The sequence below is a fragment of the Felis catus genome, chromosome E1 (assembly GCF_018350175.1).
Source record: "Felis catus isolate Fca126 chromosome E1, F.catus_Fca126_mat1.0, whole genome shotgun sequence".
NCBI lineage: Eukaryota > Metazoa > Chordata > Mammalia > Carnivora > Felidae > Felis > Felis catus.
The window spans coordinates 60145800-60165879 of record NC_058381.1 but is presented as its reverse complement, the minus strand read 5'-3'; the positions used below and the strand labels follow the sequence as shown (position 1 = coordinate 60165879).

The 20080-nt window shown below is 57.8% G+C and overlaps 2 protein-coding genes across 7 annotated transcripts; one reads left to right on the top strand and one right to left on the bottom strand.

The window, feature by feature from the left end:
* Positions 1 to 420: 420 nt before the first annotated feature.
* NDUFAF8 (NADH:ubiquinone oxidoreductase complex assembly factor 8) lies at positions 421 to 3157 on the bottom strand. Of its 5 annotated transcripts, none has more exons than XM_023244293.2 (5): positions 2928 to 3157; positions 2709 to 2819; positions 1195 to 1251; positions 960 to 1071; positions 421 to 662 (listed from the first exon to the last, which is right to left on the bottom strand). In XM_023244293.2, the coding sequence occupies exons 1-5, from the start codon at positions 3009 to 3011 to the stop codon at positions 586 to 588; spliced, it is 441 nt and encodes a 146-aa protein (XP_023100061.1). In that variant the 5' UTR covers positions 3012 to 3157; the 3' UTR covers positions 421 to 585. The 5 variants fall into 5 exon arrangements, with proteins under 5 accessions (XP_023100061.1, XP_023100062.1, XP_023100065.1 ...); XM_023244294.2 differs by having other exon boundaries at positions 2709 to 2792; XM_023244297.2 differs by lacking the exon at positions 960 to 1071.
* Positions 3158 to 3226: 69 nt separating this feature from the next.
* Positions 3227 to 14547, top strand: TEPSIN (TEPSIN adaptor related protein complex 4 accessory protein). 2 transcript variants are annotated; one of them, XR_002738161.2, is made up of 14 exons: positions 3227 to 3418; positions 4498 to 4570; positions 4858 to 4949; positions 5087 to 5180; positions 6929 to 6996; positions 7160 to 7238; positions 7380 to 7451; positions 8181 to 8390; positions 9174 to 9351; positions 9438 to 9551; positions 9632 to 9710; positions 9948 to 10082; positions 11046 to 11828; positions 13513 to 14547. XR_002738161.2 is itself a non-coding variant. In XM_023244290.2 (13 exons), exons 1-13 carry the CDS (start codon positions 3371 to 3373, stop codon positions 11556 to 11558), a joined length of 1755 nt encoding a protein of 584 aa, XP_023100058.2. In that variant the 5' UTR covers positions 3227 to 3370; the 3' UTR covers positions 11559 to 12757. The 2 variants fall into 2 exon arrangements, 1 of the variants encoding a protein (XP_023100058.2); XM_023244290.2 differs by lacking the exon at positions 13513 to 14547 and having other exon boundaries at positions 11046 to 12757.
* The last annotated feature ends 5533 nt before the right edge of the window (positions 14548 to 20080 follow it).

Sequence of the window (20080 nt, the reverse complement as noted above, 5' to 3'; positions counted from 1 at the left end):
CCGTGGGATCCTCAGCCACAGGCACTGGGGGTCCTACTGGCTGTGTGTGCTGCACATAAGCACTGCAGGGTGGGGTCAAGAGGGCTTGGGCTCTGACCCCAGAGGAGGCCCCACATGCTGTCACTGCTGCTGGGTTCCTAGGCCAGACCCTCTCTGGGCTGGCTGGTGCCTCACCCTCCCAGCCTCTAGAAGGGCAACCCCTCCTTTTTTGCCTCTAAGTCCAGAAAAAGCACCTGAGTTTCCTTCCCTACGCCCGAATCTTTCCCCCATGGCGTTGACGTCCTTTGGTGCGTCCTGTAAACCAGTAACTACATTTGGTGGCTGTTAGATTCCAATAACGTGTTTGGGGTGAAAATTCTTTGACAAGTATACTCCCAGGGCCCACGCACACTCTGGGTACAACAGAGCAGAGACCCGGCGTGGTCTGCCACAGTCTGTATTGTTGCTTTGTCGCTTCTTACTCTAACCAGAAACCTTACATACACGAGGCAAGAAAACCACATCCCCCGTCTGCCCACGTCTTGCCCTGATGAGCGTGCAGTCTTTTTAGCTCTAAAAGCTTTAGATGTCTCAGGCGTCTGTCCCTCAAGGCTGTGGGCAGCAAACACAAATGTAGTGCAGGCTTGTCCATCCTAAAGGCCTCCCCTTGGGGTCGTCTTGGCCTGGAAGAGAAAAGATTTGGTTTGAATGGGTTTGTTAGATGTGACCGCAAAGGGCAGAAGCCACCCCCCCCCCCCCAAATGCCATCTCCTAGCGAACACTTTGTGGGAGAGCCTGGTTGTGGATGCGTGGCAGAGGGCCCAGCTGCTCGGAGCTGCCACGGGCCAAGGGGCTCAATCTGCTGGTGACAGCGTGCTCCCAAAGCCAAGCCCACCCTGGACCAGGTGCTGTGCAGACCTTCCCCCCCCCCCCCTTCCAGCACACCACTTGGTCCTTGAAACGCAGCGGGAACTTCTTACAGAAAACGCTGAGGCAGAGCTGCTGAAACACTGGCCCAGGGACAGGGCTCCCTGGGACGAAGCTGGTCTGGAGCCCAACGCCCCTTCGGCCTCCTGCAGCTCCGCACAAGTGCTGGGGACAAGAGCAGGATGGGCGGAAACACCCTCAGCAGTGCGCTGCCTCGTGGTGAGACACTCGAGCACCCTAGTCCCAAACTCCCAAGTGCCTGGGGCCCAGGGTCTGCAGGTAAGTCACCTTCCGTGAAGAATGGCACATTAAAATAGCAGAGGGCTCCTGAGGGCAGCACACGCACTGTGGGGACACCTCAAGTGACCAGGGCAGAAAAGCAAAAAAAAAAAAAAAAGTCACAGGTGATCAGATGCCTGCAACAGACAACTCCTAACCACAAAAGGCGGGACAGAAAATCTGTGCATAACTAACACGTTTGATCTTCATCTTGCACTTAAATTCTTCCCACCAGTAATCACACAGCGAAGCTTCATCCTGTCCCCTGGGGAGGCCTGTCAAACAAGGAAGCTGCCGAGAAGCAGGAAGCAAGTCCAGGGAACAGGTGCAACCTTGGATGAACAGCCCACATCAGATCTGAGGCTGCTGACAAGGGCAGGATGAGGCCAAAGGCTCTCGGCCATGATAATCACAAAGAGAGGTGCAAGGAGACCTGAGCCCTCTGGGAACACACGTGAACTCTCTCCTTGGAGAAGCAGTTAACCCACAGCTAGTCACTCTGCTCAAGACGGTCCCAGAACATCAGGAACCAGCCACGGGTCCCCTGAATCCTGCCGAGCTCACCCAACTGCACCAGCAGCTCTGGAGGACAGAGCTGATGGCTGGCATCATGGCCCAACCCAGCCCCACCCAATGGAGGCACCTTGGGTGGTGATGCCTTGGGCACCAGTCCAGGACCCTCATCACAGGCAGCCCTCTCCTCATGCTGTCTGGAACTCCCCATGGAGGTTCTCTGGGCACGGCTACGTCCTCCAACCCCACTTGTTCCATGTTTTTTACGGAAATGTGTAAATACAACACTAGTCTTTCATTTTCGTAAAGCGGTGATATTCACGAGACTCTTGCTGCCTTAACACTTGATCAAACAGGGATCAGAAAAAAATGCCTCAGGAAGAGATGGGACTCACTGTTGAGTGGTTACAGTCCAGAACCAAAAACAGCCCGCAAACTGTACCCAGCGGGGCCCACTTCCCAGCCAGTGAAAACCAGCCAGTGCAGCTAGGCTAGGGACTCACCAGCCTCTGGAAGCCTGTTCTGACAAACCCAGGACAGTGGCCTATAGATTCTCCTTCCACCCTCTGCAAAATGGGGTTGCTGTCTGGGGGAAGACGGGGGTGCCTCTCAGTGTGTGCTGGGTGGCCCTATGGTTATAAATGCACGCGTGGTACACATGCGGGGTCCTAAACACCAAGGAAGCTAAGACAGCAGGTGCCCATTGGACTACTAGGCTGCGGTTCGTTTGGGCATTAGGCTCCAGCGACAGCACCAGTCACAGAGAGTTTTCGCATACATGCCACCACCGCCACCAGCATCCTCACGACGAGGCTGGTGCAAGCTCCGCGGCGGCGGGATCCGGCGGGCAGGAGGTACGGCCTGGCACCGAACACGCGGGGCGGGCCGGGGAGGGGGGGCGGCCGACCAGCGGTCCAGCGCTGGGACGCCGGGGTCCCCGCCGCCCGGTGCCCCTCCCCAAGGCGGGGCTGGGGTTGGCAAGGGAAGAGGCCGGGGCGGCGCCCACCTACCGCGGCGGCGAAGCAGCTCCGCAGGGCCTCGAACTCCTGCACACAGAGGTCCTTCGTCAGGCGGCCGCCCGGGGCTGTGGACGCCTGCACACACCTGCCATAAGCCGCGGCCTGGGGGCGGACGGGGACGGGCGAGGGTCGCGGAGGGCGCCCCCCCCCCCCCGCCGGTCACCCAGGGCAGATTCCGCCCCGCCCCCTCCCCGCCCGACACCTTCTCACCTCGGCCCTACAGGCCGCAAGGCGCTCGGGGAAGGCGCGGAGGCGGCCTCGCACGCGTCCCCACACCGCTCCGTTCCCCGACATGAGCGGCTCCTCCTGGCACCCATGGGCGCCGCCATCTTAGGCCCGTCCTTTTCCGGCGCCCAGCTTCTCGATAGGCGCGCCTTCCGCCCGTCGCCTTTCCTGCGCTTTCTGTTTGGCTAGGCTTCGGCTCCAGCCCCTGCTTCGCTTCCGGAACGGCGCCGGGCCTCTCCGAGCCCTGCAAGTGGCTCGTGGATTTGTCTGTCTTTGATCTGGGACTTCGGATTGGTTCAGGCTCAGGTTGTTTGCCGGCATAGACTGCAGGCCCCGCCCCGCGCGAGCGATTGGCCAGCTAGTCCAGGCCCGCGCGGTGATTGGAAGGGGTCCGCGGCCGCGGGCGGGGCCGGAAGGTGGCCGGCATCATGGCGTCCACGCCGCCGCTGCGGGACCGCCTGAGCTTCCTGCACCGGGTGAGTGCGGGCGGCCGCGGCCCCCACCCCGGGCCAGAGCTGTTCCCCTCCCCGGCCCTGCTCGGCGCCCGCTGGGGCCTCCTCCCAGGCTCACAGACGCCTCCATCTCCCTCCGGCCCTCTCCGTGCCTGTGCCTGTCCTCCTCCTCGAGCCCCTCCGGCCGTTCTTGGGCCCCTGGTGTCCCCTCTGCCCCTGCATCTCGTTCCTGGGTCCCCTTCTCCGCTGTGGCCTCAGGGCCGGGGCCGGATCCCCGACGCCGTGTGGGCGGGGCACGCCACCTCTGCTTCACATCCCCTCCCCCGGACAGAACCCGAATTGGAAGAGACAGCTGGGGTCTCAGACGGCACAGCCGGACGCCCGCGCGGGCAGCCCCGGCCCCTTCCCATTTGTGGCAGGAGCACTGAGGGAGGCGGGGGTCGGGCAGTGTCCGTGCAACTCGGCAGCTGGCCGGCCCTTTCGGGACTTGGGGTCCTGCCCCCGTACAGGGCGTGCGAGACAGGCCCGGGCCTTCCTAGTGGTTGCGTTTCAAACCGGGGCCCTCAGGTCCTAGGGAAGGACGCTCCCGAGTTGTGGGAGACCCACGTCCACCATCGTCAGTTCATCGTGGCGAATGCTCCGAGAAGCGGAGGTCGGGGCCTGTTGTTGGTGTTGGCCAGAGCCAAAGCAGATGCAGCCGGCGGCCTTGAGCGTCGCCAGGCAGGTGTTCAGGGGCTGGGCCGCCGGTGAAGCAGCCGGTCGGTTCGGTTGTGTTAGTGCAGAGACTCGGCTCTGGGCCCAGGCCTCCACGGCTCTGCACGTCTGTCCAGCTCCCCTTTGGGCCTTGCTGGACAAATAAGGTGACTTTCAGGCCCGTGTTCTCGTGCCGTCAGGCCGCTGCCCTTCAAACTGTAGTCTGTGGTGAGCACCCAGCAGAGTCTACGCACTTGTCCCCGTGAGTGTCCCTGAGGTTCCCCGTCCTGTCTTTGCTCTGAGGCTCACGCTCCCCAGACGCCCAGACGCTGGGCCAAGTGGGAATGGGTGTTTGGGTTTTTTCCCTGTGATGCCCACTCATCATGCCAGGGGCTCGCGCTCCCTTTCAGCTCCCGGTTCTCCTGAAGGGAACGTCGGACGATGATGTCCCGTGTCCAGGCTACTTGTTTGAGGAGATCGCCAGTATCCTTCCTCGTCACCCACGTCCAGGGGCCTGTCCTTCGGAGGCCCCCCAGCTCCTTTACTGTAGGGACCAAGTGTGGGTGGGTCCAAAAGCCACACGACTGATGACGCGGGGCCCAGGAGGCCGTAAGAGGCCCAAGCTCCTGAAACCAGGGCCTTGGGTGGGTGTTTGCGGGGAAGACACGGGAGAAGTCTGGTGGCAGGAAGGCCTGGTTCTCTCCCCCGCCGGCGTGGCCTCGTGTGGCCTGGGGTCAGCTCGCTCCTTCCCTAACCCGAGCGCCTGCCAGAAATCTCACACGAGTCCCTGGGCAGCAGCCAGTGCCTCCTGGAGTACCTTCTGAACCGTCTGCACAGCGGCTCTGGCCGAGTGAAGCTGAAGGTGAGTCCCCGAGCGGCCCCCGCAGACCCTCCGCTGGGGGACGGGCCAGCGGGTGGTGAAGCACGAGGAGAGGGTCGCCGCGGGATGCGTGCGGGCTGCCCTCTGGGCCTGTGCTGCCCCCTGCGACTGTCCCCCAGGTGCTGAAGATCCTGCTCCACCTGTGTGGTCACGGCTCCTCCTCGTCCTTGCTCATCCTCAAACGCAACCCTGCCTTCATCCAGGAAGCCGCAGGTATCCGGGCGCTGGGGCCGGGCGGCCGGGGCAGGCTGCACAGAGTCCCTCTGCTGGCCACCGCCCCCTCACAGAGACGCCCCTCCCACCGGCGGGACTCGCCTCCCGGCCCGCTGCCGTCTTCTCCCCGGCACCCCGGCCACCGCCTTCACTCTGTCACGGGCTTTCCCTTCCATCCGTCGCCGGGCCCGCCGCCGCACGGTGGCTTACTTCTGCCTGTGTGCCCTGCCTGGCCTGGGCAGCCCAGGCCCGTCCTGCCTGTTCCAGTGCCCGGCACACCAGAGGGGCTCTGTCTCCCCCCCAGGACTGCTCCCCAGGGCCGAGACAGGGAGGTCTGTGGGAGGCCCCCGGGAGAGGCGGGGTTCTGGCCTGTCGAGGTCTAGGTCTAGCACAGCTGGGTCTGGGGTGGGGTTCCATCTCTCACTCCCCGGCCGGGCCTGGGGCTGTCCCGTGTCTTTTTCCCTAACTGGGATTTGGGGGGACGGGGCCTGAGGCCTTCCCCTCAGGTAAGGCAGGAGTCCTGGCCACGGTGGGTCTCAGGGGCACAGCGTCAGCAGACCCCGCCCTGAATGACACCGGAAGGGCTCGGCCGCAGGCAAGAACCACGCCCACGGAGCCATCCCTGAGAGGGTCCCTGGGAGGGCAGCGCCCGGGAGGGGGACCCAGTTAGTTGCCCTTGACCACCGCGTGCTCCTCGGGGGTCCTGAGCATTTCCAGCATCCTGCCTGCCAGGTGCTGGCCTACCCCCACACCCCACAACCGCGGCTGTCTCTTCACTGGAGGCCTTTGTCCTCCACCCCAGGGGCGCAGCTGAGGCAGCACGGGATGCGGCAGACAGCGGGTCCTTGTTGGCACCAGAGTCTCTGCTGGGCCGGTCCCAGTCCGTTGTACTCTGAGTGCCAACCCCGGGGGACCCTGCCACAGGCTGTCGGGGAGGTGGGGTAGCGAGAGGAGGTGGCTCTGGGGTGGGACAGCCCGCAGACGACGGCCTCAGCTCAGGCACGAGGGGCCGGGGCGGGGGGGGGGGGGTCCTGTGCGGCAGGAACAGCAGGGAGGTTTACGCCACCCCCCCACCCCCACCCCGGTGGTTCCCTGGTGGTTCCATTCCCGACTGGCCGATGGGCGCGCACCCTGGGCCACCTGCCAGGGCAGAAAGTGAGATGCATTTGTGACAAGAGACTGGGAACGGGGGTGTCACTCAATTCCTTCTAGGAAAAACTCGTTTGTCACAGCTGAAGCTGTTACATAGAGGGAGGTGGTATCGTCAGGGCCGCGGGAGCCTCCGTGGGGCTTTGATTGCTCGCTTCGCTCCGAGTGGAGAGTGGGTTCAGGGGGTACAGTGAGGCAGCTAGTGCAGGGACCCCGGCGAGAGACGGCAGGGGGCTCTGCTCTGTGGGCATGAGCGAGGGGGCAGCCGGGGTGCGGCCTCCATAGGCCCAGTGGGTGGTATATCTCTGAAAAACAGTGTGGGGGCAGTGGGTCCCAGATGAGGGGGATCTGGGGGCTCCCGGGCTTGGGGGTGCGGAAGGGTGGCCGCCACTATAGGGACTTGACCTGGAGGGGTGTCCCCCGGAGACTAGAGGTCAGACCTGTGTTTCAGGAGGCCACCCCTGACCCTCGGGGTGCCGGGGTCATCTGCCAGGGGTCCGGGGGGGGTGCGCTCCACGAGGGCCGGGGGGGGGCATTAAAGCCGCACCTCTGAGTGTCAGTAGCTGCATCTCACCTGCGCATCTGCCTCCGTCCTGCAGTTTTCTCGGGGCCCCCAGACCCTCTCCACGGCAACAGCTTGTACCAGAAGGTGCGGGCGGCCGCCCAGGTGAGTCCAGCACTCGGGGCAGCCCGAGACAGACTGCCAGACGTTTGTTCCACCACCTGGGGCCCTGGCTCCGCCCTTGCTGTGGGACCCCGAGAGAGAGCAGGGGGTCGGGGGGACAGAGCCGGACCACAGCGAGCTGAGTGCCCTCTGTGTCCTCATCTAGGACTTGGGGAGCGCCTTGTTCTCGGACAACTTGTCGCCCCCGCCTCCCTCCCAGCCACCCAGGGCCCTGCCTCCGGCAGGTAGGCGACCGCCCATCCCCTTCGCTGGGTGTTCACCCTGGGGAGGGTTTGAGGTTCCCTCCACCGCCCGCCCCGCTGTCCCAGGTACACAGGGTTGAGCGTGAGCGGCCACACTGGCACTGACGTGGGTCCTGCTCACAGGCATGGGCTCCGAGTCCAGGCCCCAGGGCGCCCTCCAGGGCTTCGGCTACAGCAAGGAACGGGGCCCCACAGGTGAGTGCTGCGGGGGTGCGGGGCGCGGGCATAAGGGTCTGGTGGATCTGGCCTGGGAGGCGTGGCGGGTGGCACGGCTGGGGCCGGTGTCCTGCCACCGCGCTCTCCTCTGCCCGGGTGCGCGGGAGAACGAGGCAGGGCCAGTCTGCGAAACCAACAGGTGAGAAGCCGGGCGGAGGCCAGGTCTGTACGCGTGCACCCAGGCCCTGGTCCCTCAGAGGGGCTGAGGGCGATGGTGTGGGGACGGTGCCCGTCGTGAGCAGATGCGGCCGGCCTGCGTGCTGCCGGTTCTGGTCTCGGCTCTCAGACCCCCGGTACCTCGGGAGCACTGATTCCGAAAGCAGGCCTGGCTCGCAGGCCTTGCCTGTTCCTGACTCAGGAGTGACGGTGGTTGGTCCCGTCAGGGCACTCACGCACCCCTGCACCCGTACTGGACGTGAGCCGCCGAGGGGACCGAGCTCTCTGACGATCCCCTTAGCTGTCCTGCTCCCACGTGGGGCCGGGGGACTTGGGGGCACGGCCATGCCGTAGGCTGGAGCGCCAGGCTCTGTCGGGCCTGGGAATGCACTGAAGCAGCATTCACTGGGGAAGCTTCCAGAAGGGCCTGGGTGCCCCACGTGGGCTCCGCTGTGTGACTACGGCTCACATGCTGGCCTCTTGAACTCCTCCGGCGGGGGGGGGTGCAGAACTGAAGAGGGCTGGCACCCTGTTCCTCTCCCTCCGGCGCAGGCTCTGCGGGCGAAGCCTTCCTCTCCACCATCCAGAAGGCCGCAGAGGTGGTGGCCAATGCTGTGCGCCCCGGGCCCGAGAGCCCCGGCACCCGGAGGCCCCTCCCGCGGGGTGACGCCTACCAGCCCGCCATGACGCCCGCAGCCAGCCGTGGTTGCCCGAGTGCCGGGAAGCCGCTCCCCGGAGCTCTCCCAGGCACCCGAGGAAGCGGTGAGACTCTCCTGGGGGTCCGGGTGAGCAGGCCCCTCCCCGTGGTGTGTTGGAGCAAGAGGGGGCCGCGGAGCCGCCGACAGGACCTTCCCGGCAAGGGGCACAGGCTCCTGGCTCAGAGGCCGGGGAAGGAGGCAGTGTGTCCTGGGGGGGCCGGGGGCCCGCACAGCCTTTCGCCGGCTCCGTGGCTCCGTGCGCGCTCGCTGTGGCCTCCGTGCCGTATTAAGATCGCGCGGCGTCTGGATGCTGTTTTGCCAGCTTCTTGCCAGTTGCTTCGAGTAGGAGCTGGGGTGTATGGCGTTAAGGGGGGCGGGGGCTCCCAGAGGGCCCCACCGTCTCGGGTACAGGCCTGGGTCATGAGCTGGGCCGCAGCCTGGCTTTTGCCGGTTCAGCCGGGACGGCCGCGAGGCCAGGGCCGGGGGCCAGCCTCCACGCGCGTGCGTTCTAGTCGGGGGGATGTCGACACAGGGCCGTCCCCGAGCGAGGTGTGTGGTAAGAAGGGACCGCAGCGTCGCAGTGCTCTGGCCCAAGCTCCTGGGAGTTGGCCGGCCTGAAGGAGGACTGTCAGGACTCCCCGAGAGTTCTGTACCTCGGGGTCCGGCACTGCCCCTGCCGCCACAGGCCGGCCGTCCCCGCCCTGACCGTTGTGTGTGAGGGGTGCCCTGCTCTGTCCCATGTCACCTCTTCCCTGGTGTTTCTTGGTCGAGGTGCCCCGGGGAGGGGTGTATGAGGCAAGTCAGAGCCCCCCGCCTCCGATCTCACCCACGGTCCTGTTTGTCACAGTCACGAGACCCCAGCCCGGGCAGGCAGGAGGGGGTTGGGACGAGCCAGATAGCGGCTCCAGCTCCCAGAATTCATCCCGGGGGAGCGGTGACCCAGGCAAGGTCTCAGACTCAGGCAGTCGGTCGGGCAGCGACAGCCCCTCAGCGGCTAGCCAGGCACCCAGCGACCTGGCAGAGCGGTGAGGTCCTTTTCTGGGGTCCCACCCTGGGTCGGGGCCTGACCCGGAGGAGTCTCTCTCTACCCTGACCGCTGTGCCCCCGGTAGGGTGGAGGCCGTGACCCTGAGCGACTGCCACCAGGAGCAGAGCCTGGTCCAGACTGTGACACGGGGGCCGCGTGCCTTTCTGAGCCGAGAGGAGGCTCAGTGCTTCATCAAAGAGTGAGTCCCCCCACCGGCTCCCCGCTCCCGGCCCCGGCCCCGGCACCCCGCCCCCACCTCCTGCTTGTGCCTTCCTGCAGGTGTGGGCTGCTCAACTGTGAGGCGGTCCTGGAACTGCTGACCCGCCGCCTGGACGGGACCAGCGAGTGTGTGCAGATGGTGAGGGCCGGCCCGAGGCTGGGGGCGCCTGGGGGCATGGGTGTGGGCAGGTGAGGGTTGCGGGCGGGGTTGGCCGGGGACGCCTCACCCGGGGCCTGCCCTGGGTGGGGGGGGGCAGTGGGCCCACCCCCGGGGCTCCCCCACCTTGGGGCTGTAGTCGGGCCGAGAGGAGGACGGAGCTGTGACGGGGGCCTCCCTCCTGGGGTGGACCGCGCTGACCTTCTGTCTGCCCGGCAGAGGGCCCTGGGCGCCATCGCGTCCCTGGGCTGCACCGACCTGCTCTCCCAGGAGCACATCCTGCTCCTCGCCCGGCCGCGGCTGCAGGAGCTCAGCGCGGGCAGCCCTGGACCCGTGACCAACAAGGCCACCAAGGTGGGCAGCAGCCGGGACCCGGAGGAGAAGTTGCACGCTGTTCCTCCAGCCGTTCCCAGATCCGCTTCCGCATTCCTGCCCCTCGCCACCGGGCTGGGACCGGCCGGGCCTTAGAACAGCTGGGGTCCTTGGCTCGTGGATCTTTCCAGCTCCTGGGACCTCTCCCCTGCCCTGCTGCTCAGCAGCTCTGCTCTGCAGGCAGCTCCCCATCCCGCCTGGCTCAGCCCACGGGTGGCCTCCTGCGGGAAGCCCTCCTTGCCTGCTCAGGTCCATTTATCCTTCTGCCGGCCACCTGGGGTCACAGTTCAGGAGTCTGTGCTCGGCCCCTGGAGAGCAGAAGTGTTTTCTTTCACACGAGTCCGTTTCCCGGTTATGCTCGAATTGTGTGCGGGCCGCCCGGCTCCCTCACTGGGGAGCCTCTGGGCAGCCCCCACAGGCTGCTGGCCTCTCCCCTCAGCCAGGCCCCAGCACGTCTTCCACCTGCCCACCGGCATCCCCGGCTTCTGCGCGCCTCTGTGGCTGCTGAGAGTTCGGACCCTCAGTGGCGTGTCTTTAAATTGTCCTTTGTCAAAGAATCGGTGACCCCGCCACAGCGAGGCCATCACGGTGTCTCTGAGGACGTGAAGGCTGGCGGAGGCCATGGGTGCAGAGTCAGGAAGGACCGGAGGGTTTGAGGCACGTTCATTTCCTCAGCATCTGTGTCAGGCGCTGCTTGGCACCCGGCAAGGGACCCCCCCCCTTCCCCCCCCGAGCTGGCTCGTCACGGGGCCGGGTTCGGGGATGGAGAACGTGTGCATTTGTAGAGTAGCAGGTTCGCCGTGTCTGGGTGCACACAGTGTGGCCGGTGGGGGGTGGCCGGAGGAGGAGGAGGTGGGACGAGCCACCTGCTCTCTGGGGGGCTGTGTCTTCTGTGCTCCCGGGCGCACGGGACCTTCAGCCGGTCCCCTCCGTTTCCTCCTCCAGATCCTGAGGCACTTTGAAGCCTCCTGCCGACAGCGGCCCCCCGCCCAGAGGCCCCCGGTCGAGCTGGGCCCTGCTGCTGGCCGCGGGGGCCCGGCCGACCTGCTGACCGACGCCGTGCCCTTCTCCGGGAGCCACGCCTTCCTGCAGCCGCTGAGTTCCGCCCTCTTCCCGCCCCAGGGCCCTGCGCACCCCCTTCCCCCCGATGGCTCCCCGCTCTCAGTCCCCAGGGAGGCCGAGGCCGGCCCGGTGGGTTCCAGAGAGGAGGGCGCTGGACCCGAGTGGAGCCCGCCGGGCACGGGCTCCCCAAAGGGAGCGCCGGAACTTTGCCCGGGGCCCGGGGGCTGCAGCTCCTTGTTTGCTGGCATGGAGCTGGTGGCCTGTCCCCGCCTGCTGGGGGCCGGGCCCGCCACAGAAGAGGCCCCCCAGGCCCCCTGGACGCCACCACAGAGGGCGGCGGCAGCAGGAGCCCCTCCCGGCTCGGAACCTTCTGCCTTCCCTTTCCTAAACTCGTGACCTTGCCAGCCTGGGCCACACGTGGAGTCACCGTGGCCCCGGCCTGTAAATCCCAGGATTCCGTGACTCTGCGCTGTCCCGTTTGCCCGCAGCCCCCACGTCCCACCGAGGAGAGGTTCCCCTCGGGTGTGTGTGGCCGGTCCGCCCTCCCTCCGGCGTCCCCCCCTCACTCACCGAGGACACGGTGCGGGCAGCTGACCAGAGCGAATACAATGGCCGCAGATCAAGCCCCGGGTGATGTGCCGCCGGTCCACGAGCCAGCAGAGCCAGGTGGCACCGTGCGCGGGGGTCGGCGCCCAACCCGAAAGCGGGTTCCCCGGTTTCCTGTGGATGAGGCAGGACCCCCCTCGTGCACGGGCCCTTCCTGTGGGCGTGGTGGCCGGAGGGGCAGCCTGAGGCCTTGGGGGAGAAACCGGACCAGCGCCGAGCCGTGCCGGCCGTGCCGGTTTCTGGGCAGGGTTAGGAACTGAGCTGCTTGTTCAGGGTGGTGGCTGGGGGCCCCGGACCGACTGCTGGGTCTCCTGCCCTGCAGCCGTCCGGGGGGCCCCATCCGCAGACACTGTCAGGCCGCTCTTCCCGCGGCCAGAAGGACTGCGAGGGGGACCGGGGCAGAGGGCGTGGCACGGCCTGCCTGGAGGGGACAGGAGCAGAGGCCCGGCTCCTCACTTGGATCTGTCTGGGGCTCCCAGGGTCCTCACAGACACCATGGAGAAGGGCATCCGGCCCCCTCTGGGGACGAGTCAGGAGGAGACAGTCCGGGCCGTGGCCCTTGCCACCCTGGGAGGAGGGCTCGGGGCTACCTCAGTTTCCCCTCCATGTCTCCCTTACCAGAGGCTAGCTGTCTGGACTTGGATTCCTGCAGCAGTGGGTCTGGGAAACGCTGACCTCAGGGGCCCCCTGGAGACCCGTGCCTGCCTCTCAGAAACAAGGGCTTTTTGTGTGGATTTGGAAGCACGGCTTGAGTATTTTGGGGCTCAGCGCTCCCTTCGCAGGGAGTCCTACATCGGCCAAGCGGCTTATCCACCTGGGGCGGGGGGCGGGCTGTTTCTGCTGCCAGATCCCGGCACGACCTGTGTCTGGTCCCTGCAGACTGTGCGGGGCTGGCCTCGGGGCAAGGGTTCTGGTGCCTCAGAGGGTCACGGCTGCTCCAGGGGTCACAGCACCAGAGCTTCCGAAATAAACACGGTTGTTCCCGCAAAGCTGCACCGTTGCTGTTTTTCTTTCCTGTGCGTGTGTGTGTGCGTGCGTGTGTGTGTGTGCGCGTGCATGCTAATGAAGATAGCATTAATGAGGACACGCTTAGAGAACTTCTTTTCTAAAAGCAGGACAGGTGTTATTTCTTCCTTAAATGTTCGAAAGAACTCCCCAGTGGAAGTATCTGGTCCTTCAATATTCTTAATTGTAGGCTTTGAACTACAAAGTTTCTGAAGTAGGTATGGGGCTATTTGGGTGATCTCTTTCTTCCCAGGTGAGTTTCAGGAAGGTATTTTTCAAGAAATCGGTCCATTTCACAGAAGTTGAATATGACCATAGAATATTTTATGACATAATTTCATTATCCAATTTCTGTAGGGTCTATAATGGTATTCCATCTTTCATTTCTGATGTTGATAACTTTCTCCCCTCTTTTTCTTGGTTAGTCTGATTAGAAGTTTGTTAATACTGGTTTTTTCAAAGAACTAAACCTTAGGGTTTCCTTTTTTCCTACCATTCTATGTTTTGTATTTCATTGCTGTCTGCTTTTTACTAGTTTCTTCCTACTGCTTTGGGTTTACTTGTCTTCTTTTTCTAGTGTCTTGAAGGTGGAAGCTTAGATTATTGACGCGAGAGCTTTATTTTTCTAACAAAAATGTTAATGCTATCAGTTTTCCTCTAGACACTGCTTTGACTGCATCCCATGAACTGACAGTTTTGTTTTTATTCGGTTCAGAATGTTTTCTTCTTTTGGTCACAGGAGCGGAGCATGGGAACACATGTAGGTCTCAGGATGTCAGACCCAGGGGACCTTCCTAAAGGAAGGCACTAGCAGCATTCACAAAGGAAGCGAACGATGTTCACGGAGAAGCCACGAGCAGATTTGGAATTCTTGTCCAGTCAGAACCCACACCCCTCCCAGCCTGCAGAACCAAGAAGCGGCCGTGACCCTGGAGGTTTGGTTCCAGAACCAGAGAGCGAAACTCAGGAAAGCTGAATACAAGCATCCGCAGCAAAAACAAGAACCCAGACAACAGCAGTTAGCTGGGGGGAGTCAAGACCGGCTCTTCCTGGAGAAATACGCTCCTACCCTGCTTCCTCGGTTTATGCAGATCGCCCAATACCTTCCTTCCAACCCTGCACGTGCACCAGTTTGAAAGCTCCCCCAGACCATTCTGTTGGCCACCAAACAGTCCACCTTGGCTGCCGCCAAGATCCTAACATCTCCCTTTGTCCCGTTTAGGGATCTCAGATTCTTTCCACCAGCTTCACTGCTAATTCCTTTGCTTCTGCATTGCCACCAAGAACCTTAGAAGAGAAGCTAGACACAAAAAGCCACATACCGTGATTTGCCATGATGCCAAATGGGGCCGATAGAAGATCTACACAACACGGATGCATTTCAAAGCGTTCTGCTCTGCGAAAGAATAAAGACACGGAAGTGCCCGTGTGGTGGAATTGAGCAGAAGGAGGCAGTAACGCTTCTTGGGATGGTGACGTTTCATGTCTTAATTAGGTTGGTGGTTACCCGGATGTACAAACTCATCGAAAGACACAGAACTCTAATACTATGTACACCACAAAGAAACAGCCATGTGACAGGATGGAGGCGTCAGCTAATGCCACGGCGGTAACCCTTTTGCATTCTATAAATACCAAATCAGCACCTTTGTGTACCCCTTAAACTCGCACAGGGTTATGTGGCAATTCACTCGATGCGTCAACTCAATCTCAGTAAACCTGGAGGGAATAAATGTTTTAATTATGTCTCAATAAAGTATATATGCATAGGTCACGAATTGGAAGAATAGATATTGTTAAAATGTCGATACTCCCCAAAGCAATCTACATAATCAATGCAATCCCTATCAAAATAACACCAGCATTCTTCACAGAGCTAGAACAATCCTAAAATGTGTATGGAACTAGAAAAGACCCCAAATAGCCACAGCAATCCTGAAAAAGAAAACCAAAGCCGGAGGTGTCACAATCCTGGACTTCAAGATGTATTACAAAGCTGTAATAATCAAGATAGTATAGGGGCGCCTGGGTGGCGCAGTCAGTTAAGCGTCCGACTTCAGCCAGGTCACGATCTCGCGGTCCGTGAGTTCGAGCCCCGCGTCAGGCTCTGGGCTGATGGCTTGGAGCCTGTTTCGGATTCTGTGTCTCCCTCTCTCTCCGCCCCTCCCCCATTCATGCTCTGTCTCTCTCTGTCCCAAAAATAAATAAAAAATGTTGAAAAAAAAAAGTATGGTACTGGCACAAAAACAGACACTCAGATCAATGGAACAGAACAGAGAACCCACAAACATATGGCCAACTAATCTTTGACAAAGCAGGAAAGAATATCCAACGGAATAAAGACAGTCTCTTCAGCAAGTGGTACTGGGAAAACTGAACAGCGACACGCAGAAGAATGAACCTGGACCACTTTCTTACACCAGACACAAAAAGAAACTCAAAATGGATGAAAGACCTAAACGTAAGAGAGGAAGCCATCAAAATCCTAGAGGAGAAAGCAGGCAAAAACCTCTTTGACTTTGGCCCCTGCAACTTCTTACTCAACACGTCTCTGGAGGCAAGGGAAACAAAAGCAAAAATGAACTACTGGGACCTCATCAAAATAAAACCTTCTGCACAGAGAAGGAAACAATCAGCAACACTAGAAGGCAACCGACAGAATGGGAGAAGATGTTTTCAAATGACGTATCAGATAAAGGGTTAGTATCCAAAATCTATAAAGAATTTATCAAACTCAACACCTAAAAAGCAAATAATCCAGTGAAGAAATGGGCAAAACACATGAACAGACACTTCTCCAAAGCAGACATCCAGATGGCCAACAGACACATGAAAAAATGCTCAACATCACTCATCATCAGGGAAATACAAAAAACCACAATGAGATACCACCTCACACCTGTCAGAATGGCTAACCTTAACAACTCTGGCAGCAACAGATGTTCACGAGGATGTGGAGAGAGAGGATCTCTTTTGCACTGCTGGTGGGAATGCAAACTGGTGCAGTTGGGAGGTTCCTCAAAAAATTAAAAATAGAACTACCCCACGACCCAGCAATTGCACTACTAGGCATTTATCCACGGGATACAGGTGTGCTGTTTGAAAGGGGCACATGCACCCCAATGTTTATAGCAGCACTATCGACAATAGCCAAAGTACGGAAAGAGCCCAAATGTCCATCGATGGATGAATGGATAGAGAAGATATGGTACATATATACAATGGGGTATTACTTGGCAATCAAAAAGAATGAAATCTTGCCATTCGCAACTACACGTATGGAACTAAAGGGTATTCTGCTAAGCAAAATTAGTCGGAGAAAGACAAATATCACATGACTTCACTCATGAGGAATTTAAGAGACAAAACAGATGAACATAAGGGAAGGGAAGCAAAAATAATATAAAAACAGGGAGGAGGACAAAACATAAGAGGCTCCTAAATACAGAGAACAAACTGAGGGTTGCTGGAGGGGTTGTGGGTGGGGGGATGGGCTAAATGGGCAAGGGGCATTAAGGACACTTGTTGGGATGAGCACTGGATGTTCTACATAGGGGATGAATCACTGGAATCTACTCCTGAAATCATGATTGCACTCTATGCTAACTAACTTGGATGTAAATTAAAAAATAAATTTTAAAAATTGTATATATAATGCGGGAAAAACAGTATTTTCTTTTTAAAAAATTTATCTTATTTTTAAGTAGGCTGCACACCCAACATGGGGCTAACTCATGACCTGGAGATCAAGAGTTACATGCTGTACTGACTGAGCCAGCCAGGAGCCCCCAGAATATTTTCTAATTTCCCTTGCTACCGCTGCCTTTTTGTCTAGTGGGTTAACATCTGAAAATCAATCATGTAATTCACCAAATTAACACATTTATGAAGAAAATCCTATTTTATGCAGAAAATGCAAGGGATCAAATTCAACATTTCATTCATGGAAACTCTTCCCAAGTGAGGAATATAAAAATTTCTTTCACCTGGTAGAAAGTAGCTGCAAAATCCCACAGCTAACATCGTATTTAATGGTGTAGGACTGAATGCTTCCCCCCCCCCCCCCCCCCCCCCCCCCCGCAGACTGGGAACAGGGCAATGATATACATTCCAACCACTTCTCTTCAGTATTGTACCGAAAGCCCTGGCCAGTTCAATAAAACAGGAGGAGAAGGAGGCAAATACCTTGGAAAAGAAATTGTTATTATCCACAGACATTATTATCTCCCATAGAATCCACAAAAATCCCCAAGACTAATAAGTGAATTTAGCAAGGACACAGGATACAGGGTAAATTATACTACCAATTGTATTTTTGTATGCTAAAAATAATACTGTATGCTGAAAAATACAAAAGACTAGTGAAAGGTATCAATGATTAGGCCTAAATAAATGGAGAGGTATACCATGGTTATGGATTGGAAAACAATATTGTTAAGACGTCATTCTCACCAGACTGATCTACAGATTTAACATACCCTCATCAAAATTCCAGCTGGATTTTTTTTTTTTATTTGGTACATGGTGACAAGCTGATTCTAAATAGTATAGGAAGAGCCAAATAAATTGAATAGGTAATTTTGAAAGAGGGCAAAGAGGACTCCTACCACCCGATTCAAAGATTTACTGTGGAATAGCACTAATCAACAGAGTGTGGTACTGGGGAAAGTTCGGACACAGATCAATAGGCCAGTGTAGACAGCTCAGAAATAGACCCACACAAATATGGTCACTTAAATTACACAAAAGTGTCAAGGTAATTCAATGAAGACAGGATAGCTTTTCAACGGGTGGTACCGGGATAATTCAACATCCATGTACAAAAAAGAAAAAGAATTTAAAAATGTCACCCTATACCTCACACCTTACACAAAATCTCAGCTGAACCACAGACCTAGATAGGAAACCTAACACTCTAAGTCTTCTAGAAGAAATAGGAGAAAATGTTCTGTCCTCGGGTCAGGCTGTGGCTTCTACAACACACAAAAAGCACCAACCACAAAGCTTAAGAACCTCTCTTTGAATGACACAGTTAAGAGAACAGAAGGACAAGCCACAGACGGAGAAAATATTCGCAACCTACGTATCTTATGAAGGACTTATTATCAAGAACGTGTTGGGGCGCCTGGGTGGCGCAGTAGGTTGGGCGTCCGACTTCAGCCAGGTCCCGATCTTGAGGTCCGTGAGTTCGAGCCCCGCGTCGGACTCTGGGCTGATGGCTCAGAGCCTGGAGCCTGTTTCCGATTCTGTGTCTCCCTCTCTCTCTGCCCCTCCCCCATTCATGCTCTGTCTCTCTCTGTCCCAAAAATAAATAAACGTTGAAAAAAAAATTAAAAAAAAAAAAGAACGTGTAAAGAACGCTCAAAACTCCTAAGGCAAACAACTCAATTTACAAAGTGGGCAAAAGATTTGAACAAACATTTCACCAAAGAAGGTATATAAATATATGGCAAATAAGCCTAGGAATAGATTCTCGACATCAGTATAGGGACACGGGACACCCCTGCGCACCTAAGGGATCAGTATTTAAATAATTAGAATCACTTTTTATTTTTTTTAATTTTTTTTTTTTTTTTTAGCATTTATTCATTCTTGAGAGTGAGAGAGACAGAGCATGAGCAGGGGAGGGGCAGAGAGAGAGGGAGACACAGAATCTGAAACAGACTCCAGGCTCTGAGCTGTCAGCTCAGATCGCGGCACGGGGCTCGAACTCACAGACTGTGACATCATGACTTGACCCGAAGTCGGACACTCAACCAACTGAGCCACCCAGGCACCCCTAGAATCACTTTTTTAAAATGAGAACACCAGGGGTGCCTGAGTGGCTGTTGGTTGAGCATCCGACTTCGGCTCAGGTCATGATCTCACAGTTCATTGGTTCAAGTCCCACGTCGGGCTCTGTGCTGACAGCTCAGAGCCTGCAGCTTGCTTCGGATTCTGTGTCTCCCTCTCTCTCTGCCCCTCCTCTGCTCGAGCTATGTCTGTCTGTCTCTCTCTCAAAAAATAAAATTTTAAATAAAAAAAAAAGCCAAAATAAAAACATTTGAACAACCAAATGCTGAGGGTGATGGGGGGGCAGGGGGGCAACCTGAGCTCTCATAAACTGCTGGTATGAGCATAAAATGGTACAGCTTCTGTGGAAAATAGTCTAGAAGTTTCTTATAAAGTTGAACACATACCTACTCTCCCTCTCTCTCTCCCTCCCTCTCTCTCTCTATATATATGTATACACACACACTCTCTACATATATGTATATATATATATATATATATATATATATATATACACACACAAGTATAAATACATACCTAAGTTTTTACCCAAGTGACACGAAAACTCATGTTCATATAAAAGCTTGAAAGTAAATGTTTACAGTAGTTTCATTCATAATTACCCCAAGCTAGACACAATCCCCACGTCCCTCAATCGATGACCGATAAAGCGTGGTTCACCACCCGGTGGAATACTAGTCGCCAATGGATCGATCTCACAGTGCTGAGTAGAAGAAGCCAGACCCAAGGCTACATTCTGTAGGATTCCATCTCTGTGACATTCCGGGAAAGACAAAAAAAAGTAGCGACAGAGCACAGATTAGTGGTGGCCTAGGTAAGGGGGTGGCTGGCTTCAAAGAGGCAGCCCCTGGGTGTTATGTCGAGGGATGCTCTGTACCTTGATGGTGGTGGTGACACAGCTACGTGCATCTGTCAAAACTCACAGAACTGCAGCCCCCAAAGTGTGAATTTCATCGTATGTAAATGTGTGTTTTTAAAAATAAAAAAGCACTTACTTTATAATAAGTGGCGTAAAGACCAGCCAACGTGCAGTGTTATAGTTTAAGGGGTAACTTTTATTGTAGAGGCCTGAGGCTTCATGGAGAGGGCGTCTGTGTTGGATGTTAGGGGATGCAGGGCTGGGGCTTCCCGGCCGAAGGGAGCACAGACAGGTGAAGGGGCACGAGGTGCCTGTGGCTTCCACCTGCAGGGCAGGGAAGGCAGTGCAGTGCCCGCTTTGGGACACAGGACACTGAGGGAAGGGCCTGCGGTCTGGACTTGGGGTTACAGGTGGAAACGACTCCCAGGCAAAGACTAGTGGCGTTAGGGGTGGGGGTGACTAAAACTTTGGAGAAGGAGGCCAAAAACAAACAAACAAACAAACAAACAAACAAACAAAAAACCCTGAGTAAAAGAATGGAGAGGACAGAACAAAACATGTGCCGCCCAGGGGTCTTGAGAGATGAAGGGAGGTGGGCCTTGGGTGCCAGGTTCAGTGACCAGGTCCTGGGGCAGGGCTGCAGGAGGAAGGGAGC